General features: G+C 44.6%; 1 protein-coding gene across 1 annotated transcript in view; it reads left to right on the plus strand.

The window, feature by feature from the left end:
* Window positions 1–16,328: 16,328 nt before the first annotated feature.
* Window positions 16,329–27,369, plus strand: part of grpr (gastrin-releasing peptide receptor) — a 97,002-nt gene continuing 85,961 nt past the window's right edge. The window contains exon 1 of the mRNA XM_086006307.1: window positions 16,329–16,963. Within this exon, the coding sequence (XP_085862433.1) occupies window positions 16,560–16,963 (404 nt within the window). The 5' untranslated portion in view covers window positions 16,329–16,559. The remainder of the gene's footprint in view (window positions 16,964–27,369) is intronic.

A 27,369-nucleotide genomic window follows, 5' to 3' on the forward strand; every position in this document is an offset into this window, starting at 1 on the left:
TGAAATAATATTGCCGCATTTCAAAAATGACATAGTGTGAGACTGAAATCCAGAGACTGAAACAGCAGAGTTGTTAAATAATTACTCCCATACATTTTTATTCAGATAGAGGAGGAAATGTTGTGTAACTTGGGTGTCTGGGAAAGGCAGAGAAAGAGTAGGACAGTCTTCAACAGTTACAGTTTTAAAAAGTTAGTTGCTTTAATTAAATATAGATAAAGCGCCTGATTCAGGCAACTTGCATTCTTGATACGAAAAGAGGTGGGCACTGAAATTTGTGAAGCTTATCTGATATTTGTGTTTCTCCCTATTGGAGACTTTACTCACAAGGAGAAATGTAGCTGATATATATTTGCATTTCAAAAAGCCTTTGACCAGGCTCAGTGATTAATGGATAAGATAAGTGTAACAAAAAATGAATCACTTTTGTCTGTTAGATTATCTATCAGATTCCTTCTTGCTGGTCATTAGATGCGCAGGGTTAAGATAAATTATTGTTAGCTGTTTCTGAAAGTTGCATAGAATACAGATTAAAGTCTGACTAGTTTTTGCATCTCAGGACAAGGCTGTGACATGTATAGTTCAGGAAGATTTGATTGCTGTTATTGTATTTGAATGGACTCCCATTCAAAGTATTTGCCACAGATCAATGAATCAAGCCACTTTATTCAATTCAAACACCAAATTCAATTAACAACCTGTGTATCTAACGTAATTGGGAGAAGTACAGTTTCTAATGGACTTTGTTTCTATATATGTTTAAAATTTTGAATGATACATCTCTGGCTGAATTTCAACAGTATGTCTGATGCCACCAGAGGTACAGAGTTATCAAAAGCTCCATGGTAGCAATTCACTAGATAAGAAATGAGTGACTGTATATCAAGGATCAATTGCAGGTTGGGGGTTAGTGCAGAATAAGTGTTGTTTTGATGTATTGAGATGAATAGCAAAGTTTGTAACTGCTGTAAATATACTGTATACACTGAACCATATTTATTTACTTGTTTAATGCCCAATAAGTTTGTATGTTGGTTTAATAGGCTGTGTCACAATGAAATCCAATGTATATGTGTCCATCTTCTGTATTTGAGGAGATCACATAGCAGAACATGATATATTCCAGTAAGCCAGAGTACAGTGGAAGGGTTCTCTGTTTGACCCCGGGTCTCATTTGACGTAATAAAACTCACTACACACTTGGTTTGAGCATAAAGCAAGGCTTTAATCAACTTGTTTCAGAACATGGAGGTCTAGTTGTACTTCACTAGCTCCTTGTCTTTACAAAATGTCCCTGGCAAGCTGGGGCCAACGCCCGAGTATTTATTCTCCTTGGACGGCGCCACCAGCTGGCCGTCCAGTGTTATTTCATAGGTAGTTTCTCGATGATGAGATTTATGACATCATTATCCTGGAATTTGCGATCAGCGGCGAAGCAAAGGCATTCACTGCTGGCCCCGAAGTAAGCTTCCACAAAGGTTTTGCGAGCTCTGTGGCGAGAAGTTTGGCTTTTCTGACGTTCAGTTGAGGTCAGTGTAAGTTAATGGGGTCCCCTAGTGCGAGCTGCTGTGACGTCAACAGTGTCAGCTGTGGCTTAATGGGTAGCACACTTGCCTCTGAGTCAGGAGGTTGTGGGTTCAAGTCCCACGCCAGGGACTTGAGCCATACAAAGCTAGGCTGACATTCCAATGTGGTGCTGAGGGAGCGCTACACTGTCGGAGGTGCCATCTTTCAGATGAGACGTTAAACCGAGGGCCCGTCTGCTCTCTCAGGTGGATGTAAAAGATCCCATAGCACTATTTCGAAGAAGAGCAGGGGAGTTCTTCCCCGGTGTCCTGGCCAATATTTATCCCTCAACCAACATAACAAAAACAGATTATCTGGTCATTATCACGTTGCTGTTTGTGGGAGCTTGCTGTGCGCAAATTGGCTGCTGCATTTCCCACATTACAACAGTGACTCCACTTCAAATAGCAACATAAATGCAAGTTTTTCTTTTAACAAGCTGTCTAAGCAACTAATCACAAAGCAGAATTCTCACAGACTGGGAACCAGGAAGTGAATAAGCTCCGTTCATTCTAACATTTTAGAGCAAAACAAAAATTGAGGCTCTCACATGGGGAAAAGGTAAACCTGAAATAAAGATGAACAAACCTTTAAAAAAAAAATATTTTTTAAAGTTTCTTAAAAATTGTAATTTCTATCAAAATGGATAAATTTGACACTCTACAAAACTAAAGTTACTTTTTCAGGGCCATAACATTTCTTTAGCAGTCAATATGCTGTTAAAACCCCAGTTACACCTAATCCAAAAGGGTGTAACTATTAATAACGACGATATTATTGCGGGAAAGCCCAAGTTTTCATCAGTTCCACTGATTACACTGATTGCCGGCTATGGTGGTGGTGGATGGGGGGCGGTATCCACCGCACAGCCAGTGTCGGAGCACTGAATGACAGTGTAAGAGCCTCAAAATTCAGCAGATTCCCCAAAACCAAGATGATTACCCTAAAGAAGGGGATTTTTGGACTGTTAATAAACCATGTCAGAATGGTATAAGAATATTGGGCAAAAGGGAGATTTAAAAATCAAGGACCCCAGGATTTTGGTTTTTATTTTAAAAGCATGTTCGAGCCTGTGGAAGAAAAGGGAGCTGCAACAAAAGGAATTGGGATTGGCCTCTGTAAATGGACAGTTTTGGGTATTGGCATTAGCCAAGCTGTCTGGGGACTATCTGGACTGTCTCAGTCATTTCACATAATGAAATAGACCAGCGGAAGAGCAGTTCCGGCCCAAAATTACAGAACCAGCCAAAGTATACATAATGCAGAACATACCCCAACCAACAAAAGAACTTTGGCCCCCACAGGAAAAGACAAATGTTACTGCAATTAAACAAGAGGTTAAACAATCGCTTAAAACCAATTCAGAATCGATGGGACCACCCCGAAACCACTTCACACAATCTTAAACCAATTAAGATCAATGGGACCATCCCGAAACCTATTAAACAATTTTTAACCCATCAATGTTAACGAGCCCACCAATACTAACAAGGAGACAGAACTGATTTGGTGCGCAGATTAGCAGGCCTCAAACAGTATAATTGAGGGCATGTTTTTACAACAGCAGTGCAAGGAGTCAATGGTGATTCGAGTGAGAGGAGAGTTTGAAGGAGTTCAAAACGGTGAGAAGAGGGCAAACAGCGGAAGAAAAGAGTTCAAGAAAGCAGTGCTGGAGGGAGTTCGCTTCATCATTCATGTCGAATCAAATCGCCAAGTTCAGTCCAAGAAGAAGCTCCCTCTCGAAGAAGTAACACACCGTCGGAGACCTCGCGGCAGACCAGGGCCCCACGAAACAAACAACCAAATATTACCAGCAACCGGGTAATATTGGGCCACCGCGACCAACAAAACCCAACTCGGAAGAAAACTGAAGATCCGCAAGTGTTTCCACTCTACAATCTATCCTGACTTACCCCTTTATCAAAAAGACTCTAAACCCTACTTCTAACCAAATGAAATTGGGTACTCACCTGAAAGATCCAATACGCACCCTACCGCATCAGCGGACTCGCAAAGACTGACCAGCCATGCAGGTGAAGTCCTCTATCGCATCCGGGGTACAGCAGGCCCCAACCAACACATCTAGAGAACCCCGAAATCGCGAACCTCTACAACTGTCAAAAGAAGTCATTTTGGTGGGCATTATCCCTGGTCCTCTGGAGCCCAACTTAGCTAGTGAAGTTGGATTGGGAGGGGTGAAGTATTCTCTCTATTGTTATTTTCCCTCGTATATTCCGAAGTGTTCCCCCAATTTAGAGTGTTAAAACTATTGTGTTGTATATTTTCTTTCTCAAATAAAGCACTTATTTCGGTCACCAAGATTCAGTTGTCTGCTGCACTTTTCATCACAACCCCCAAATAAGTCCCAGGTCTAGAACCAAGGGAGTGGGAGCGATTCGAACCGCTCATAAGTCAGAGGCGAAGCTGACCCCAAACACCACCCCCTTACACTGACCGCAACTTTTAATGGGGTAGTTAACAGGGATATTACCAGGGAAAAGCCGAAAGTTTTTGTCAGTTTACACTGATTGCCAGCTACAGGCGGGGCAAAGGGTACAGCACAGCCAGTGTCGGAGCAGTGAATGACTGACCCCAACCTCAGGATTTACATGTTAGGATGCTAAATTCTGAAGTTGCGGTCAGTTTCAAAGGGGTAATAACAGTGAACGCTGTTCATTTGCTGTTATTACCTACCGCGTGTTCCGGGCCAATGTGTTTATCTAGATATGGGGCAGATGAAGATACATTCTTTTGCTTAGAGAATGTGAGGTTCACTTACAGGAGTGGCCAGTGATGTCGAACCCAAGGAGAATATCTAGTGTAAAAATGTAACTGTAGGAGTCATCAAATGGGATGCAAATTATGGTACTGGATAGCAAATTGGCTTACAAGAAGCAAATATAGGGCAGCACTAGATTGGGAGTTTGCAGCTCTTTAAAATAGCTTACAAGTAGGGTATTCCAGGAGTCAGTCTTGGTACCCTTCATATTTAATAAATATTAATGAGTTGGATGAGTTTATCATAAGCAAAATCTCCAAGTACAGATTATTCAGCCAATGAAAGTAATGAGAAAAAACTTAGAATGACTTCAATCTTTTATGGCCGTTAAATGGCAAATGCAATCCAATGAGATTAAGTGTAAAGTAATTAGTATGGAAGCAAGGAACTAAAGCAGGAAGCAGGTCTTAAACGGAGCAGTCCTATATGGTGGTTAGGAACGATGTCAAGAATTATTGTGGATAAATCTGTGAAAGCATCACCATTGTGTAAGAAGAAGGTAATTAATGAGTGAGCTGCATTAGTAAAAGTGTACCAATCAAAAGGAGTTATATTGTAGCTGGTCAGACCTGATCCAGAGCACTGCCTGCAGATCTGGACCGCACAACAGAAATGATTCTCCGTGTCAGGAAGTTAAGTTACGAGGAAATATGGAAGAAGTTAGGTTTGTTTTCTTTGGATAAGAGGAAATGTTGAAGTGGTCTCACTGAAGTTACTCGATTATGAATGGAACTAAAAAAGTTAACTGTAATGAAGGGCTCAAATATCAGAAGCCACATGGTAAATATTAGAAAAGGTACAATCAAAAGTCAGGGAAGAGCATTTTCATCGAAGGATATCAGAGTTACCAAATAAGTTACTAGGAGCCATTCAAGCAAACAGTATAAATGGATTCAAGAGGGATTTAAATGTCTTTCATGGGTAAGAATGTGGGTGGGTGCAGTTGGATCTATCTGTCGGCTTTTTGTGCTGCTTAAAAAATGTGGTTCTTATACAAGAGTATGGTGCCATGTATGCTGCGCTATTTATGATCATCTCCACAATATGAAGGAGTACAGTGTGATGTACTATTTAATACACATTTGTTTGAGTCCAGGTTTGATTTTAATTAGCGACTTTGGTTTTAATATACAAAATTTGGCCACAGATGATGAGAATCTATTGTGCTTTTGCAACTTTTTTTTTACTTTCCCCAACATACTTATAGAAATAACAGCTAGGTGGAATGGAAAAGAGATGGACTAAGTTGCAGAGGAATTTCACAGAGTTTTTCCTAAATTAACTTTTTTGTCAACTATTCCAAAGGATTGCTGATTAGGAGGTGGGTAAATGGTATATATGGCTGAAGATTGTTTGGATAAGAAAGGCTTGGTGGATGTGGTGGTCCTTTCCCATCCTTTTTAGATGTTCATAATTAAATAACTGAGTCACTGATGAATATAATGTGGGTGCTTTAGTTCCATGGAACCTTTCCCATCTCTGCAATGTGGAAACTGTCAGGTGTAGAGGGAACTAAAAGCACAGGGAGACCTCAAACCAATTATACTTAATTCTGGGTTTCCAAAACAGATTACAATGCACAGAAGTTCTTTCCCTCTAGGTATGCAATTGTGCCCTTAATCAAATGAAGCCTTCAGATAGGTAGAGTGTGAACAGCACAGTTTTGGCCTTTTTTGACATGAAGGCAGGCTTCTGTGAAGAATCACCAGATGCTTAAAAGTCTAGTAATCAAAATGTTATTATTTCTACCACTCAACAATTTAGAGTAACAAACTGTGATGTATTGCTGTACGAAGCTATGTTTCAAAGAATATCTTACAGCAAGCATTGTAAAATATGTTTTTCGTCAACTCCCCTAGGTACACAATAAGTAAGGACAGCAAAGCCCAGTGCACAGCCCTGATAAAGCACCACACAGGACTCTGTGCCATCCACTCTTACAGTGGCAAAGCACCATCACCAATGTGCCCACTATGGGAGGGACAGTCACTTTGTTGCAGGTGAGAGTTGGAGCACACAGTGAGTGAGGAGGAACAAGTGCAGTGGAATTTCAGGAGACACAACCTGTTGACTGGAACATAGGAACGTAGGCCATTCAGCCCCTGTTTCACCGTTCAATTAGATCATGGCTGATCCATATCTCAACTCCATTTACCTTGCGGTGGTTCCACATCGCTTAACTGGAGAGCCAGTTGAGGGATCCTTCAACTATTGAGCCCAGGGATTGAGATCTCACAGGATCGGCCTACAAATCCACTTTGGTAGCTGAAAATGAACACTTTATGGAAACATTTAAGATTGTGGCAAGCAGCCTATATGGTTTGGGGGGTATCTACGGAGGAGCCCATAACATGTGCCTGTGCAGTGCTACATGACTGCTTGACCAAGCTGCAGACCGTCCTGGAGAATACGGCCTCTCCAGGGCCCTCTGTGGCAGAGCCCTAATTAGCCATGTTTCTAAGTTCATGCCTGGCTTCAATCATGAATTCCCTGACTGGGAATCTGGAGACCTTGGGCTCTAATCTGCAGTAATGAGTCCAGCAATGGGTCTGGAGCCAACATTGTTGGAAAACCAAATAACACAGGGTTTCAGCAAATATTGCTGCCCAGCAATCTATTCTCACACAGAAAATCTGGCCATTGCAGAGGGAATGCCCAGTAGCAAGAGAATGGGTGGAGCGGGCACGGGTGAGAGAGATGCCTCTCAGGCCGACACTGCATCAGCTCCTCACACTCAGATGATTACAGATGTATCCCTGAGCATACAGACCCAGACCCTGCACAAGGAGATTCTGGCTCAGTACCATCCCTGGAGGCAGACACTGATAGCGAGCCAACATCCAACTTCTTATGTTCATTAATAAATAGACATTCTTATTATGAACACAGCTAGCTTTTGCTGGTTACTTTATTGAGCACATGTGGACTGGGTACTGTATCTGTAGAGGCTTCCATCTTGACTGCTGCCTTGTGGGTAGCCTAGTGCCTCATGGGTAATGTAGTCTTAATATATATACAGCTGGGTAGTGTAGTCTTATATACAGCTCTACACAGCTCTATGGCTCCACCTAGTGTCCACTATAGAATGACATGTTATTGATCATTACACAACTCACTTCCTCCAACCACTGGAGGATCACTTAGAGAGAGCGCCCTGTTAGAAAACAAAAGACACACACTAACCACACGCTTTCACTAAGAGGTTGCACTGGGGGAAGAAACGCTGAACACATCTGCATACACAACGTAAGGGTTAATGTGATGAGCTGGAGTCTGATGCACAAACACTATGGGTTCTGAACACTATAATCAGCCTCATTATTTTGTTCAACTTTATTTTCTATTCCTGCAGCGCAGTCATATCCCTCTCTCATTCTTTCTCTTTCTCTCTATAAGCGAAAGGAAAATAAATGCATTTGTTCTGTGTCCAAATACATAGTGGGTGATGCGGTCATACCTGGCAGTATAGAGATTATTGTAGGATTCGTTCTTTCTCGCAACACAGCGCTAGGATGTGCCAATGCTCCCGAACAATCTCGTGAGTCATGCATGTTGCAATTACTATTAGAACTGGTTCTTCAGGTTTGATTTATGAAAGACCCAAAAGTTGGAACTTGAATAGCAAATTCAAAGCCAAATCTCAAGGAAAATCTAATTATCATCACTACAATTGATAACTACCCTCCTTTTTCTATTAACCTACCAATTTATCGAGTTTGATGAAAGATGATACGATCCTCTAGAAGCTCCCACAAAGGAATAATGAATGTCTAAATTAAATATCGGCCTTATGGACATGTCCGTGCCAGAACAACACCCGCCATGATGGTGAAGGAACAAAAATAGGCGTCTAGGGCCCACGCCTGAAACAGGTGTTGACTCTTTGCATATGCAAATAAGGGGCCTAACGCCAGTTTGAGGCCTTCACTACAAGATTGGTTTGCCCTGAAGCAGACGGCACTCAGTATAACCAGACCTTGGGACCAACTGTTACCTACAAAGATATGTTTTTCAAGTTTACTTACCTGAATGTGGAACTGGCAGGAGCACGAGTGATTCTCTGGACCTCACACTTGAAGAATGTGGGCCGCCTCTCCCCTCGATCCGGCCTCCGATATTCACCCCCGGCCTCCTAGCTTCTGATCCCGGCCTCCTAACCCCCGACCACCAGCTTCCTAACTCCTGAAACCGACCTCCGATCCTCCCCCAGGCCTCCTAACTCCCGATCCCTGGCTTCACTTGCCTGAGGGTCGCTGTGATACTAGCAACACTAGCTGTTCGCTCCGTTGAAATGAGGCTCAATATCGGGGGCACCTCAGGCCTTCCCATTCAGGCGCAGGGAGTTTCTACCCCAATACGTGAGTAGAAGCCAAAGCTGTAGTGGGTGGATGGAAGGTTTGGGACCCTGGAAGGCTAAGCCTTCTTCATCCAAACCCACTCTGCCATCACCTCCAATAGGATAGAAAGAAAAGACTGTCAGATTAAGGGGAGAACGGTTCTGACGATGCCACCTTCCATACTAGTGCTTCCAATATACCTTCCTTTTTCCTCAACCAAGGATTCCCCTCTACTGTGGTTGACAGGGCCCACAACCGTGTTTGGTCCATTTCCCGCACTTCTGCTCTCACTCCTTCCCCATCCTCCCAGAACCACAATAGGGTTCCCCTTGTCCTCACCTTTCACCCCATCAGCGTCCACATTCAACGGATCATCCTTCGCCATTTCCGCCACCTCCAGTGTGATCACACCACCAAACACATTTTCCCCTCCCCTTTCAGAATTCCAAAGGGACCGTTCCCTCCGCCACACCCTGGTCCACTCCTCTATCATCCCCCAACACCCCCTCCCCTTCCCACGGCACCTTACCGTGCAACCGAAGGAGATGCAACACCTGCCCTTTTACTTTCTCCCTTCCCACTGTCCAGGGCCCCAAACAGTCCTTCCAGGTGAAACAGCGATTTACTTGTACTTCTTGCAATCTAGTATACTGTATTCACTGCTCACGATGCGGTCTCCTCTACATTGGGGAGACCAAATGCAGATTGGGTGACTGCTTTGCGGAACACCTCCATTCAGTCCGCAAGCATGACCCCGAGCTTCTGGTCGCCTGTCACTTTAATTCTCCGCTCCACTCCCACTCTGACCTCTCTGTCCTCGGCCTCTTACACTGTTCCAATGAAGCTCAACGTAAGCTCAAGGAACAGCACCCCATCTTTCGATTAGGCACTTTACAGCCTTTTGGACTCAACATTGAGTTTAACAATTTCAGACTATAACCTCTACCCCTACTTTTTCCAGACAGTAGCTGTTGATGATTCTGCTATTCCCATCTACACCTCTTCTAGGCTCATCTTTTGTTTCTTTACTTGGCCCATTACCATCTCCTTTTGCTTCGTACAATCATACCTTTTATCATTTATAATCTCTCCTGCCCTCCACCCTATCACAGACCTTCCCTTTTGTTATTTCCTCCCCTCCCCCTTTCCCTGCCTCTGCACTTGATTAAAACTTGTTATATCTCTAACTTTATCCAGTTCTGACGAAAGGTCATTGACCTGAAACGTTGGTTGGAAGTTTCGGGGGTGGTAGCGGGCGCGATTGGTGGCGGGTCAGGTGGGAAAGTTGTTATTTTTGACAGCGGGTCTGGAACCCTCTCCATCTCCCTCTCCAACAGATTTTCCATTTTGGATACTGCTGGGGGAGATGGTTTCTCAAGGAATGCAGCAAGAGCCAAGTCCGTGGCACTACGAGCGGCTCAGCTGCACAGGAGTGGAGGAAAAAGAGTGGAAGAGCAATAGGGATAGGGGATTCTATCGTAAGGGGAACAGATAGACATTTTTGTGGCCGCAGACGTGACTCCAGGATGGTATGTTGCCTCCCTGGTGCCAGGATCAAGGATGTCACTGAGCGGCTGCAGGACATTCTGAAGAGGGAGGGTGAACAGCCAGAGATCATGGCCCATATCGGTACCAACGACATAGGCAGAAAGAGGGACGAGGTCCTGCAAGCAGAATATAGGGAGCTAGGAAATAAATTAAAAAGCAGGACCTCAAAGGTAGTAATCTCAGGATTACTCCCAGTGCCACGTGCTAGCGAGAGCAGAAATAGGAGAATAGACCAGATGAATTCGTGGCTGGAGAGATGGTGTAGGAGGGAGGGATTTAAATTCCTGAGGCATTGGGACGGATTCTGGGGAAGGTGGAACCTGTATAAGCTGGACGGGTTACACCTCGGCAGAACTGGGACCGATATCCTCACAGGGGGTTTGGGTTGGGAAGGATTTAAATTAGTTTGTCAGGGGGCTGGGAACCTAAGTGTGGGCACAGAACAGAGAGGAACAAAGCTGGAAGAGCAAGTTAGAAAAGTAGTCAGCAAAACTAGTAGGGAGCAGAAACAAAGGCCAACAGTAAAGAGGGTCAAAGTGCAGAAAAATATTAAACAGGCAAAGTTGAATTTATCTAAATGCACATAGCATTCGCAACAAGGTGGATGAATTAATGGCACTAATAGAAGTAAATGGGTATGATATAATTGCCATTACAGAGACAGGGTTGCAGGGTAACCAAAGCTGGGAACTGAATGTTCCAAGATACTCAACATTTAGGAAGGACAGACAAAAAGGAAAAGGAGGTGGTGTTGCGCTGTTAATAAGGGATGAGATCGGTATGGTAGAGATAAAAGATCTTGGCTTGGCAGATCGTGAAGTAGAACTGGAATCAGTTTGGGTGGAGCTAAGAAACAGCAAAGGGTGGAAAACATTGGTGGGAGTTGTGTATAGGCCACCAAACAGTAATGGTAATGTAGGGCACAGTATCAATCAAGAGATTAGAAGAGCACATAATAAGGACAATATGGTAATCATGGGGGATTTTAATCTACATATTGACTGGGCAAATCAAATTACCACTAATGGTGTGGAGGACGAATTCTTGGAATGCATGCGAGATGGTTTCCTGGATCAGTATGTGGAGGAACCAACCAGGGAACAGGCTATTCTGGATCTGGTACTGTGTAATGAGAAAGGGCTAATCAATAATCTTGTGCTAAAGGGGTCTTTAGGGACAAGTGACCATAATATGATTGAATTTTACATTAAGTTTGAGAGTGATGTAGTCCAATCTGAAACTAAGGTCTTCAATCTAAACAGAGGAAACTACAAGGGTATGAGGGACAAGTTGGCCATGGTAGATTGGGAGACTACACTAAAAGGTATGAAGGTGGACATACAATGGCTAACATTCAAGGAAATTATGCATAATTTGCAACAAACATATATTCCTTTAGGGCATAAAAACCCAAAAGGAAAAGTGATCCAACCATGGCTAACAAAAGAAATTAAAGCTAGTATTAAGTCAAAGGAGGAAGCTTATAAAGTTGCCAGAAAAAGCGGTCAGCCTGATGATTGGGATCTTTTTAGAAATCAGCAATGGGGGACCACGAAATTGATAAAGAAAGGGAAAATGGAATATGAGCACAAACTAGCGAAAAATATAAAAAACGGATTGTAAAAGCTTCTATAGGTATGTGAAAAGGAAAAGACTGGCGAAGGTAAATGTAGGTCCTTTACAGTCAGAGATGGGAGAATTTATAATGGGGAATGAGGAAATGTCAGAGAAATTAAATAAATACTTTGTTTCTGTCTTCACGGAGGAAGATGCAAAAAACTCCCAGAAATAGGAGAAAACCAAGGGTGTGGCGAGAATGAGGAACTTAAAAAATTATTATTAGTAAAAAAACAGTACTAGCAAAATTAATGGGACCAAAAGTCAATAAATCTCAAGGACCGGATGAACTACATCCTAGGGCTTTGAAAGAGGTGGCCGTTGGGATAGTGGACGCATTGGTTGTCATCTTCCAAAATTCTATAGATGCTGGAACGGTTCCTGCAGATTGGAGGATAGCAAATGTAACCCCGTTATTTAAGAAAGGAGGGAGAGAGAAAACGGGGAACTACAGACCTGTTAGCCTCACATCAGTAGTTGGGAAAATGCTGGAATCTATTATAAAGGATATAATAACTGGGCACTTAGAAACTAATAATAAGATTGGGCAGAGTCAACATGGATTTATGAAAGGGAAGTCCTGTTTGACAAACCTATTGGAGTTCTTTGAGAATGTAACTAGTGGAGTAGACAAAGGGGAGCCAGTAGATGTGGTGTATTTGGATTTTCAGAAGGCCTTCGATAAGGTCCCACACCAGAGGTTGGTGAACAAAATTAGGGCACATGGAATTGGGGGTAATATACTAGCATGGATTGAGAATTGGTTAACAGACAGAAAACAAAGAGTAGGGATAAACGGATCATTTTCAGGATGGCAGGCTGTGACTAGTGGGGTACCACAAGGATCGGTGCTTGGGCCCCAGCTATTTACAATCTATATCAATGATTTGGATGAGGGGACTAAATGTAACATTTCCAAATTTGCTGATGACACAAAGCTAGGTGGCAGTGTCAGTTGTGAAGAGGATGTGAAGAGGCTTCAAGGGGATCTCGACAGGCTCAGTGAGTGGACGAGAACATGGCAGATGGATTATAATGTGGATAAATGTGCAGTTATCCACTTTGGTAGAAAAAACAGAAAGGCAGAGTATTTCCAAATGTTGAAAGACTGGGGAATGCAGATGCTCAAAGGGACCTGGGTGTCCTTGTACATGAGTCACTGAATGTGCAGGTGCAGCAAGCCATTAGGAAGGCAAATGGTATGCTGGCCTTCATTACAAGAGGATTTGAGTACAGGAGTAAAGTCTTACTCCAATTATATAGGGCCCTGGTGAGACCACACCTGGAGTACTGTGTACAATTTTGGCCTCCTTACCTAAGGAAGGATATACTTGCCATAGAGGGAGTGCAACGAAGGTTCACGAGATTGATTCCTTGGATGGCGGGACTGTCGTACGAGAAGAGATTGAGTAAACTAGGTCTGTATTCTCTTGAATTCAGAAGAATGAGAGGGGATCTCATTGAAGCATACAAAATTATTACAGGGCTTGATAGGGTGGATGCTGGGAGAATGTTTCCCTTGGCTGGGGAGTCTAGAACCAGGGGCCACAGCCTCAGGATAAAGGGTAGGCCATTCAAGACTGAGATGAGGAGAAATTTCTTCACACAGAGGGTGGTGAATCTTTGGAATTCTCTACCCCAGAGGGCTGTGGAGGATCAGTCATTAGGTATATTCAAAACAGAAGTCGATAAATTTCTGACTAGTAAGGGCATCAAGGGATATGGCGATAGGGCCGGTGAATGGAGTTGAGGCAGATGATCAGCCATGATCTCATTGAATGGCTGAGCAGGCTCGAAGGGCCAAATGGCCTACTCCTGCTCCTATTTCTTATGTTCTTATGTAACCCGCTTTCATTCCGCCACCACGCGTCTTTCCCCCAGGCGCGTCTGTCATCACGGAGCCGACCCAACCGGCAGCGGCGGGCGACCCGATTGAAATCATTATCAGGTAGTTTACAGGCACTTGAGAGTCTTTTCCCCCCTACATTTTAAATTTCCCTGCATGGCCATGGGATTCACGCAGCTCGGGAACCACGTCTGTCAACCGGAGGCAGGAGTTCCGTCGCCATTGCTCCAGCTGATTACTTGATGGCATCAAATGTACAGTAAAAGCTCCCAACTGACATATGATCACTTTCCTCAGGCAGAAGCTGTTGCTCAGTCCATTTCCAGCACAGATTCTGCAGGCTGCAAGTGTTTCCAGCAAAGTCTCCATCCAGTGTCACCTCATTGGAAGAACCTCTCTCACCATTGACAGAATGCTTCTGTCACCTTCCATCAACATGGGTGCCTTTTATACTGGCCCACCTTGGTCCTCAGAATCAGACCATGATGAACCACAACACCAGCAGCACCAGGCACACCAGCAGAACCAACAACACCACCAACTTTCTCCTCAATCACCTGATGCTGCACAGGACAGAGGACATCAGCGCCCGAGCATATTGCTGCCCAGGAGGCCAGGAATGGCCTCACCATGGTCAGATTTACTTCACTTGATGCTGTACACCCTGGCTGCCACATGATGCGCCAGGTTGGCATCACCCCACACCAACACCATAAAACATCCCTACAATGTCCAAGCCATTCCTTTCACACTCATCACCATTGCGGGGGGTACCATTATGTCTCACCATTCACTAAGTCACTTCCAAAGGCGCACACAAATCTGTCCAAGACAGGAAAGTGTTGAAAATAAAGGTTTTTATGTTTGACACTACATTAACAGAAACTTTACCTAAACATTGGATAAAACACCCAAGTGCCTACCCTTGTGTGTTGTTAGTTGGTATGATTGCACTAGGATGAGGGTGAGTGTGAGGGGTGGCTAGTGAGATGGGGATGTGATAATGTAGATAGAGAGGGATGGGTGGAGGCGCAAGGTAAGTTGGTGTGAGTAAGGATGTGCAGGAGTAGGGTAGTGAAGGCAGAGTGATGGGGATGTGATGAGAGGTACAGCAGGATAAAGTTGAGTGTGGCTTTGTACTAACATTTCCTGATCTAATGAGATCATTAAAACATTTGCGACACTGCACCCAGGTCCTCCTGAATATATCCCTGTTTGTGACCTCCTCTCCAATCTGCAACCAGGCTGTCTTGGTCTCCTGGGGAGGTCTCTTCCGCCCATCGGAAGGAAAGAGGACCTCCCTGCATACTCTGACTCCCTCCATAAACATTTTATTATAAAAAGAGGACTTGCATTTATATAGCGCCTTTCACAACCACTGGACATCTCAAAGCACTTTACAGCCAATGAAGTGGAGTCACTGTTGTAATGTAGGAAACGCGGCAGCCAATTTGCACACAGCAAGCTCCCACAAACAGAAATGTGATAATGACCAGGATAATCTGTTTTTGTTATGTTGATTGAGGGATAAGTATTGACCAGGACACCAGGGATAACTCCCTTGCTCTTCTTCGAAATAGTGCCATGGGATCTTTTACATCCACAAGAGAGGGCAGACGGGGCCTCGGTTTAACGTCTCATCCGAAAGACAGCACCTCTGACAGCGCAGCACTCCCTCAGCACTGCTCTGGAGTGTCAGCCTAACTTTGTGTGTTCAAGTACCCTGGAGTGGGACTTGAACCCACAACCTTGTAACTCAGAGGCGAGAGTGCCACCAACTGAGCCAGGCTGACACGTAAAAGAACTTGCTGTCTTAGAAATTCAGGCCTCTCTCTGGAACACACACTCCTTCTACATCTGCCAACAACAACAACTTGCATTTATATAGCACCTTTAGTGTAGTGAAACATCCCAAGGGGCTTCACAGAAACGGTATCAAATAAAATTTGAATTCAAGCCGCATAAAGTCGTCATTCGGACAGGTGGCCAAAAGCTTGGTCAAGGAGGTAAGTTTTAAGGTGTGTCTTAAAACGGAGAGATGGAGAGGTTCAGAGAGGGAATTCCTGAGCTCAGCACCTCGGCAGCCGCCAGTGGTGGAGCAAAGGAAATCGGGGAGGCGCAAGAGGCCAGAATTAGAGGATCGCAGAGATCTCAGAGGGTTGTAGGGCTGGAGGAGGTTACAGAGACAGGGCGGGGCGAGGCCTTGGAGGGATTTGAGCTGTCAGAAGCACATGGTGCATCCTCGAACATACAGATTCTTTCCCCCTCTCCCCATCCACATATAACAAATTACTCGGATACATCTATAATCTCTCGGACAGTTCCCAGTGCAGAAACACCAAACTTCCATTTTGGGATTAAACTGGAGATTGGGGTAAATCTGCTTTGAAGGAAGAACGACTCCAAAAACTGCCATCGAGTACATTGATGCTGTGGAACAAAACTTCTTAAAGATACTGGCTCCACCACAGCAGTTTGATATGTGAGAGAGGGGGGAGAAGGGGACTGCTGACTCCTTCTCAAGCCGATTATTTATTTCTCCAGTAGGTGGCTGGTTGCTCCGTGTCCGAGGATACGTTCCACTGCTCTCATTGACAAGTCCATTTGTGCACCGATTGTACGGCGAGAAGTGACGCCAGTGCGGTAAACCTGCGTACGTCTGCTCGCCGAGAGCTCCCACTTTAAATATTGCCGCGACCATCGTCTCCTGGTCACACAAGCAGAGGGAGAGGAGGCAATGGGCGAAGAGGCGAGCGGCTTCCAGCCGCACCAAGAGTCCTCAGCCAGCGGCTGACACCCAGGGACTTGTCCCCCCCCCAAAAAAAAAAGTTCTGCCCATCCGCCAGCTGATGACCACAATGGCACAATGACTGTCGACAACTTCTCCCACTTGGACTGGGAGTTGCTGGAGTTGAACCAGTCCCGCACCGACAACAGCCAGGCTCCCGACCCCGAGGCTGAGGGCTTCGCCTTCCTCTACGCCATCCCCGCCATCTACGGGCTCATCATTCTGGTCGGGCTGGTCGGCAACGTGACCCTCATCAAGATCTTCTGCACCGTGAAGTCCATGAGGAACGTGCCCAACATCTTCATCAGCAGCCTGGCTCTGGGGGACTTGCTGCTGCTGCTGACCTGCGCCCCGGTGGATGCCAGCAAGTACATCGCCACCGAGTGGCTCTTCGGCCGGGTGGGCTGCAAGCTGATCCCCTTCATCCAGCTAACCTCGGTGGGGGTGTCAGTGTTCACCCTGACAGCGCTCAGTGCAGACAGGTAGGTCTCGGCGGGCAGGTCGCCCTCCAGTATCCTCTCTCTCGCTCTCTCTCTGTCCTGTGGATTCCTCTAACTTCCATATTCCCCAAGTTTGGAATATTAAAGTGTACTTTGCCAGATTCAAAAACCACAGTCTAAACTGATCGGCCGATTCATCCAGAAACTGGGCAAACCTAGATCAGCTTTATCTGCAGATATACTTGCTGTGCTGGTCAGTTCAAATCTACCAAAGTAGCGGGCAAGGGTGTCCGGGTCAGATTAGTGTTCCATAAATATTAACTACTACAGTTTTTTTTCTGTTTCAGACTTTTCAACAGCGGCAGTGTTTGTTTTTACATTTTACTGAACTATTCTAGAACTGAAATAAGAGGGAGTGTAAAGGGAGTGCTGGGAAACTTGCTCGGGGAGATGCTGAGAAATCCCCATAAATGAAAGCAGAGTGTTGTGTTTGGGGATTGGGTTGTGCTCACTGATTCAAACCCTGGAGTGTGGCCGGATGCCAGCGCTCAGTGACAGGGGGAGACAGGCTGGGCACCCGCGGGGTGGGGGAAAAACACTCAAATCTTCCATTCAGCTCCCATTTATTACTTTCAACTCTTTCAAAATGGGCCAGTCTCGCAGTCTATTGAGCTGAGATTTCAAAACGGATTTTTGTAAGTTGGATCTAAAACGCCGCTGAGAATTTAACTAAAATTCCCAAATCTAATCTTTGGCATAAAAGCTTTCCCGTCAGTCGGTGCTGCTTCAATCCTTCACCTGTGTTCAACAATCTGGTCATTCTAAAGCGGGTTTTGCCCACTTTCCATTATAAATGTCTTATTAAAGACCCGTTGCCGCCCATAATGCACCGTGTGAAGTGCGACAGATGAAGCACACGTGTTGTGTTGTGCAGATCACCCCTTATGTTGGATTGATGTGGACAAACCATCAGTTCCGGCTCCCTCTCTTTATTTAACACTTGCTTGTTCTCAGGACCCGCTGTGACTGCCGCTTTCCCCCAGAATCCAAACCCATCGGCTAACTAACAAAACACAGTCACTATCTGATGGTCTGCACCAACACAACAACCTCAGTCCACATCGCAGGAGTCCACAGTCCAAATTGCCTCAATCTGGACTTAACCATTTGAAATGCTATACATTTTGTAAATCTGGAATATGGATTGGACAGTCCATGCTTTGGGGAGTAAGATTTATGAAAATACCTGTATAATTGCCACACCGAACAGGCTCCTGCAGCTCAAACTTGTGATCTCATTTTGTTTTGATTCTGTCACTGAGCTATGCAGTGGATGAATTGCCAGGGAGTGCCATCTGTTCGCCATCTGCAAATGGTAGTGGGGAAAGGGTAGTTAGTCAGTATGGCAAGGTGAGGTCAGTGGTGTTCTGCGAGGGTCAGTCTTGTGTCTGTTCTCATTTGCGATATACATACACAATCTGCACTGAAGAATCAAGACACCAAAGTCAGAATTTGCTGATGACAAAATATTTCAGTTGTAACCTAACTGAAATCTTGTACGAGTTCAATGTTACCTTTGCAGCTGGAGTGTTGTGCACACTTTGAGCATACAAGAATATAAAAGCAATGGAAATGGTGCAGTATACATTCATTAGGATCATGCTGTGTTACAGATATGAAGAGAGACTTCAGAAGTTAAGAGTCTTTTTCCTACTGAAATCGATGAGGGGAAACCTGATTAAGGTGGTCAAGATTATGAATGGTTATGTTAAAATTGATAATGATACATTGGCCAGTGAGATGGTAAAAGATGACACAAATTTAGAACACCACAACAAGAATTAAAAGAAGGCTAGGTAAAAAAAAAACCTTTACAGGGAGGGTATTTTCAAGAAGAATTCTCTGTCACAAACTATTGTTGATGCAGAGCCTTAGAAAAAGGGAATTAAATAGTTGCTTGTAAAAAAGAAATAATGAAGAGTATGAGAAGTGAGCATGGAACGTGGGATTAGTGTTCCAAATCCTGGCATTCCCAAGCTAACACAATCAGGGGAGTCCCATCAGCACAAGATTGTACCAGTTCAAGGAAAAGGACCATCAGCACCGTAGCGAGGTAGCTAGGGATGGGCAATAAATGGAGCCTTGCCATCATCGCCCACATCCTGAGAACAAATGAACAAATAAAGGCTAGTGGGTAGATCTTGACTTTGTGCGCTAGCGTAAAACGGGTGAGAGCGAGTCAGCAGCCTGTTTTACACCTCTCCCATTGACGTCAATAGAACTAAAAATCAGGAAAGATGTAATAAAACAGGCTACCGACTTGCTATCGCCTGCTTTACACTATCGCACAAAGTCAGGATCTACCCCATGGTGTCTCATGAGGAAAAAATGAGCACAAACTGAAGGTCCTGTTTCTATGCTATAACACGATATGATTTCCAGAAGCCCTGCTTGTTCATTTCATCTGCATTCACTGACATTTTCATGCCATCCACGTTTGGTGGCAATACCATGTAAAGAACAAGCAAGGTATCCAAACAGACTTTCTGTGCTTTACCCAGGCAGCTGCAATTTAGCAACATGGGCAGATTTTAACAGAATAGTTTCTGTTTCTCTTGTATGGTCTACTCTTGAATCAGTAGTTGCTAAATCTGTCATTTGAAATGAAATTGTGCAGAAACATAATCTTTGCTTAATTCAAGCTACTGGAGAATTCACTTTTTTTCAAGGGAAACATTAGACTGTAATATCAAAACATCACTGCTGGGCTTCATCTGATTCCCTGTAATGATTGTTACGCTCCGTTTGCCCACAATGGTTAAAGCGTTAAACATGCACTTATAATGTTATTACACATAACAAATATCATTACATAAAGAAATTCTTCCTCCATGGTATAAATACACACTTAACCAGAGAATGGCTATAGTTATACACCAATGTGAAAGGTATTCAGGTGTATCAGTATATCTACACGAAAGTGGTTATGTAACTCAGGTTGCTGATCTGGCTCCCCAGCGCATTAAATGTAAGAGTCATGAGATCATCTCCAGCAGATGGTCCCATCTCAGTTTAGGTTCATACTTTTTAAAAAATGAATTCATGGGATGTGGGCATCGCTGACAAGGCCAGCATTTATTGCCCATGCCACTTGCTCTTGAGAAGGTGGTGGTGAGCCGCTTTCTTGAACCACTGCCGTCCGTGTGGTGAGGGTACTCCCACAGTGCTGTTCGGGAGGGAGTTCCAGGATTTTGACCCAGCGACGATGAAGGAACGGCGATATGTTTCCAAGTCAGGATGGTGTGTGACTTGGAGGTGAACTTGGAGGTGGTGGTGTTCTCATGCGACTGCTGCCCTTGCCCTTCTAGTGGACACAGTTTAACTGGGCACAGTTTAACTGACAGGAACATTATAAATTTACTTTTCAATGCTCTTAAGTGTTAGAAGAGGGTCACTGCCATCTCTGCTCTTCTCATATTAACAGTGAAAGGAGCTTTGCACATGTTTCTAAGCTTGCCTGCAACAAGCTCCTTGTCACTAAGTTCAGCCTAAGACGCAGTGAGCTGCACAATTTGAGTCTGGTACCTGAATATCGTAATCTGAGACAATACCTGCAGTGTAAGTTTATATGAAATAAAAACAGAACATGCTGGAAGCACTCAGCAGGTCAGGCAGCATCTGTGGAGGCAGAAAGCCTGACCAGCTGAGTGTTTCCAGCATTTTCTGTTTTTATTTCAGATTTTCAGCATTCGCCGTATTTTGCTTTTCTTTTAGTCTGAGTTTGTGATTTCACTTCACTGATGGTAACATGTAAATTGTGTTAAAAGGCATGATCGTGCAACAATAGGATGATTATTTTGAACATGTTTATTGATCAGGGATGCAGGATTTAAAAAAAGCACACACACACACACACCAGCATTACACACAAGACAGCATGATTTTGGAGTTAGGAAGGTAGCCCCACTGCTGAGCATACGTAAGCAACAGATGTGAAACTACCTGTTAAGTAGTCTCGCACTGCTTGGAGTATGCACTGGCTGCACTATAACTCCAGTCCAGTGGACACTTAGCCAGCTGATTTTTCAATATTTTTACCCACTTTTTACTAAGATTAAAAATTAGTTCCCCAGGGAACTCAGTAGGAAGCACAGTCAGCAGTATAACTTGGGATGTTGACTGAGCATCACACTTCACAGATATCAGTCTCAGACTAGCATATTTCTAACTGTTTGGAAGATTCAACACTGGGTGTCTTGTCTTATCAGAATCCTGCTCCTGAAGAAAAATGCAAATGTTTGCATTCATATGCACTTCACATCAAGCAACATTCCTTTCAAATATTTATAAATAGTCTTATATTGCTCAATTCAAGTTTATTTCTTCTCTGGAATGTCTTCCATTATGTCAATCTATCTTATATATGTTTATGGTGAATATATTGATGTGATTCAGGGCAGGAGCTTCATAGTTCATTGTAGAGACTCATAAACTAGCTGGCACATTGACAAATCTGCACAGCCCAATCATGCATAATAATCCGAGTAAAGCAATGCCAAATAAGCATGGAGCATGGAGGATTCTTAAAAACATATACAGACCAAACATTTCTTAATGTGTGAAGTGCTTAAGAGTAAGTTTTATATATGCAGACATCTTTCATTGATTTACATATCACGAAATCCCCGATAAGCGTATGGTGTTGAGACTTTCACTTTTTCCTGAATCCTGGCGTATCTTCAGCAGGATGGGAGTTCTGTCCGCTATAAGGATGCACCCCTGGCCCCAGCTGATATTCCGAGTTCTAGGTCATCGGGGCTGGGAAGACCACCTAGATTGTAGAGATGGCGACTGATAGTGGCAGCTCTTGAAGCCCAGCTGCAGTGTAATGTCTTTTGGATGACCCGCTAAACCGAGGCTCCGTCTACCCTCTCAGGTGGACATAAAAGATCCCATGGCAATATTTCGAAGAAGAGCAGGAGAGTTTTCACCCCAGGCTGGGTCATTAAATACATTTAGCTGGAGATAGACAGATTTTTGCAAGATAAGGGAGTGAAGGGTTATGGGGAGCGGGCAGGGAAATGGCTTTGAGCCCAAGATCAGCCATGATCTTATTGAATGGCGGAGCAGGCTCGAGGGGCCACGTGGCCTATTCCTGCTCCTATTTCTTATGTTCTTATGTCCTGGCCAGTATTTATCCCTCAACCAACACCTAAAACAGATTATTTGATCATTTATCACATCGCTGTTTGTGGGACCTTGCTGTGGCAAATTGGCTGCCAAATTTCCTACATTACAACTGTGACTACACTTCAAAAGTATTTCATTGGCTGTAAAGTGCTTTGGGATGTCCTGAGGTTGTGAAAGGTGCTATATAAGTGCAACATGGCAAGTTGCCTTTGCGCTGGCTGAAGAACTACATAGTAGATTTCGATTCTATGGAGGTTCTGGCCATTTAACTTTTAAATTCTCCATCTCCAACATGCGTAGCAACTCTGGATGCTAGGGGCATACATTGCACCCCTTTCACGCAGAGTTGCTCTGCTACGAATAACATATTTCAGTCACCTGCATGCCGGCTACATTGCACTCACCCATATAAGGGCAGGCGTATTGGATGTCCCATGTTACTTCCCGCAGATTTAGCCAGGATCCAGCACAGTAGCTCCTGAAGAATTTCCCATACCAGATCGCTCAAGTTACACCAGGCAGATGGCATAATTTGCAAGGAAAATATGTGTGAGCCATCCTATCTTAAAAGACCAGTGGCGATGCACCCCTGCAGTTTACAGTGCCAGTAGCCCTATGTCTTGTGATCTATCCATAGCACTGCAGCTAGCAGACTCAGACTGCTATCTGTGAAGTTGGGTGTGTAGCCAGCAAACAGAGTAATACTGCTGACTGTGCAGTTACAGGTACAACAACAAACGACAGCTTGCATTTATATAACACGTTTAATGTAGAAAAAAACGTCCAAAGAAGCTTCACAGGAGCGTAATTAGACAAAAATTGAGACTGAACCAATAAAAGAGCTATTAGGAGGGGTGACTAAATGTTTGGTCAAAACAATAGGTTCTAATGAGTTTAAAGGAGGAGAGAGAGGTGGCGAGGTTTAAGGAGGGAATTCCAGAGCTTAGGACCTAGTTGGCTGAAGGCACGGCCATCAGTGGTGGGGCGAAGGAAGTGGGGGATGGACAAGAGCCAGAGTTGGACAAAGGCAGACCTCTTGGAAGCTTGTAGTTCTGGAGGAGGTTGCAAAGATAGGGAGGGGCAAGGCCATGAAGCGATTTGAATGTGCGGATGAGAATTTTAAATTGGGGACGTTGGAAACCGGGGAGCCAATGTAAATCAACAAGTACAAGAGTGATGGCCGAGTATGACTTGGTGTGTGTCAGGATATGAGAAACAGCCTTGGTCTAAATATGGATACAAGAGCTGAATTACAGAGGTGTGACAGCCTTTGACATCAAGGCAGCATTTGACTGAGTGTAGTACCAAGGAACCCTAATGAAACTGAAGTCAGTGGGAATTACAGGGAAAATTCTCCCCTGGCTGGTGTCATACCTAGCACAAAGGAAAATGGTTGTGGTTGTTGGGAGGCCAATCATCTCAGCCCCAAGACATCGCTGCAGGAGTTCCTCAGGGCAGTGTCCTAGGCCCAACCATCTTCAGTTGCTTCATTATTGACCTTCCCTCCATCATAAGATCAGAAATGGGCTGTTCACTGATGATTGCACAGTGTTCAGCTCCTTTTGCAATTCCTCACATAATGAAGCAGTCCATATCCACATGCAGCAAGATCTGGACTACATCCAGGCTTGAGCTGATAAGTGGAAAGTAACAGTTGTGCCACACAAGTTTTATATACACAATGCCACCTGTTGTGTATGTAACCGTTTACCTTTAAGGGAACTATAGAATGTAACCGTTCGCCTTTAAGAGCACTACTTTAGGGTGGCACTATCTATTGGCTCATGTATACTGTAATACCGATAGTGACCACACCAGTATATAAGGGTTGTGATACGTTAACTAGGGCAGAAATCGCCCAGACCTCTGAATAGTAAAGACCTGTTTTGTTTGTACTTCTAAAGTCTCTGAAGTTATTTACTGCACAACCTACAGACTTTACAGTGGCGACGAGTCCGATCGTACCCTGCGGCAAGACTAACCAGTAGCAGAGAGCTTCAAAAAGAAAACACGAGGCTCCGTCTACTAAAAGTATAGTACTTACTGGAAGCTGGAAGATTAACAGCAAAGCTGCGGCAGCAACAGGCACAGATTACCCTGCTACCACATCTTGAGCGAGCCAATCAGCCTAAAACAAGGCGGCCGAAGAGACTGTGAGTAGTTAAAACAAATAAATTTTTTTAAAAAACGGGGTAGAAGTATTTGGAGGAGAAGGGCAAAGCATTCGGGTCCAACGGCGTCGGGTGACAGCCGGACCGCGGGCAATGTGAGAAGCCGTGCAGCAACCGCTGCCACGAAGCGCTGAGCCTGCGAGTAGGCGCGGGAGTGTCAGAGCCGAGAGCCGCGCGAGCGGGGGAGCCAGAGCCGAGCGGGAGGCGTTGCAAGCCAGCGATCGCATCTCCAGATAAGGGCCGAGAGCCGCGAGAGCGATCGGATCTACAGATAAGGGCCGGCAGCCGCTTCGCGATCCAGCGATCGCATTATAGATAAGGGCCGCACTCGGGCTGACAGACGGCGTCGGGGGACCGGGTGAAGACCGCCAAGCGCGGGAAAACCGCCATTGAAGTGGGCGGGGAGAGCGAGAAGCGCGGGAAAGCCGCCATTTTTCGCGGGAAAACCGCTGGGGAAGAAGGCAGAAGCGGGAAACCGCCATCTTAGAAAATTAATTAGAATTTTCAGAAACAAGAAATAAGTAAAGCAATACTTGTGGTGTTCTCAAGAAGAGAAGAAAATTAATAATAAGTAAAGAAATACTTGTGCTGTTCTCGGAAAGAGAAGAAGATGCCTAAGCGAGGAAATATTAATGATTTTAATGCTGAAATAGAAGACAGGGCCACGTATGGGGAACGCATAGGAATATATTGCGTAGCCATATACGACAAGGCAATAACTTTGTTAAATTCGATGGGAGCAAAAACATACGGGCTCTTGAAACATCTAATAGCACCAGTTAAACCAGTGGACCAGACCTTCGAAGAGATCGTAGCAGTGCTGAAGGATCAAATTACTGCAAGCACTTCCAAATGCTACCGTTGTGGAAAGACAACGCACGACCAGAATCAGTGCTGGTTTAAGAATCAAGAGTGCAGGAAATGTGGCAAACTGGGTCACATCGCGAAGGTATGCAGGTCCAGAAAGAAGACCAACAAACAAAGGAAGCCACCACCACAAGAAAAGTACAACAAGGTGCATCAGGTGGCTGAAAAGAGTTCAGACGAACAAAATTCAGACTCAGACCCAAACAGCCAGGAGTTGGATAGTCTGAGAATCCACAATGTGGGTAAAGTAACTGATCTACAGACGATCTGGGTCACACTAAAAATAGCTGGAGTCCAAGTACGAATGGAGCTGGACACGGGATCAGCTGTATCAGTCATCAACCAAAAGGACTACCACCGACTATTCTCTCACATACCCTTAAGAAATACCAAGTTCGTATTACAGACATACACGGGGCATCGCGTATACCCCATGGGGAAAATAAGAGTCAAGGTGAGAGATAGCGGTAAAGTACACCCAAGAATGAATTTGTACGTACTACCTGAGGGAGGACCACCACTTCTAGGATGGGAGTGGATCAAGAAAATAGACATGGAATGGCACTACCGACAAGCAATGACGAGTGAGGACTCGGTGCAGACAAGCAGCTCAGACTCTGAGCCGGAAGACGATAAGTCCAGCTTATGTATGAAAAACAAGGTTAACATTAACTCACAGACTAAGGTTGGAAAATCGATGGCGTGCATAAAGACAGAGAATTCTGAGTCTGTTCAAGCTACAGACATATGCATTACGGAGGAACACCGGGCTCGAACTCAACGCTATTTCAAAGTACAACAACAATTAGAACAATTAAGTTACCGCCTCGTACAAGAGATGAAAACAATGAAAAAGTTCTATGACACCGAATGGGAGAGTCTGGAAAGACAACAGAACCTACTGGCTCAAGCAGAGAGCGACCATAGAGCCATCGTGACCAATTACCGATCACATCTCCCTGATGATGTTCAGGGGTTAGAATATTTGCATGATCTAGAGATACAGCAGAAGGGCAAATCACGCTGCACTCAGGATTTTGTTCTGCAATTAGAGACGGAGCTAGTGCAGGCAAAGTTAAGAGAAGTTGAATCACAGGGTGCTCTTAAGGAGATGCAGAAACAAATCTTGGACATGGAAAAGAGAAACGCTTCTTTACCTGATGAGAATAATGTGGCCATGTTGCAAGAGGAGCTTATAGGGGCGAAACTGAAAGAAGCTAAGCAAAGGATGTTGGAACTTGAAACGCAGAACCAAATCAGCGGTAATCAGCTATGTCAAGCAGAGAAGGAGTGCAAGGGTCTACATGAGAAGGTGCAATATCTCTCAGCCCAAAATAAGGGACTACTCACTCAGTTAAATGAAAGTAAACGGGAAATGGCTGAGATGGACTGCAAGAATAAAGAAGAGTTGATGGCAGTGAGACTTCGAGAGGCAGATAGCATAGCAGCCTTGGCTGAACTCCAACAGGAAATTGCGAAAGAAACAAATGAAGAGGAATCTTCAGGAAGCCAGGATTTTATTCCAGTTCTTCTCTACGACTCCTTACAAGCAGAGTGCGAGAAGTTGAAAAAACAGTATGAACAGGCCCAGACTACAATTCTGGAGGGGGTTAACTCAGCAACCTCCGAAAAGCTAGTTTCGTTGGAAGTATATGAGCAACTAAAGGTTGAACATGAGCAAGAAGTCCAAAGGCTGCAGGAAATTCTTGAGGAGCTCAGGGCCAAGACAGACTCATCGGTAGAAGTTCCATACATAGATGAGGATGTAGAGGTGAAAGACATGGCAGAACTCATAAAAATATGGAAGGAAGCCCAAGACAAATATGAGGCGGCAATTACCGAGGTTGACCGACTTGAAGAACAGTTTCAACTGGGAATGGGCCCTGAACATGAGCTAGAGAGCATCGAGGCGCAACTTCTCCAAGCACTGGAAGCCAAAGTACAAGAGGAAGAGAAGATGAAAGCATTGGAGAAAATGATGGATGAAATGGAGGAGTACGCTGAATTACGTCCAGGGGAACAGGAGAATGGGGAAACAGCTACTTCAGTAGAAGGATTAAATAGCCTGATAACGAAATCCCTGAAGGAAGGGAAAGGATTGAATGCACAAATGAGGCCAGGAGGGAAGGAAGGGCAGACATCCGAGGAAGAGCAGGATGAATATGATTGCTTGAAGAAGGGTTTTGACCTGTTGAGTGACACCGAATGTTATGAGGATGT

Source organism: Somniosus microcephalus, chromosome 14 (assembly GCF_052327205.1).
Source record: "Somniosus microcephalus isolate GS21.2 chromosome 14, FLI_Smic_1.0, whole genome shotgun sequence".
Taxonomy (NCBI): domain Eukaryota; kingdom Metazoa; phylum Chordata; class Chondrichthyes; order Squaliformes; family Somniosidae; genus Somniosus; species Somniosus microcephalus.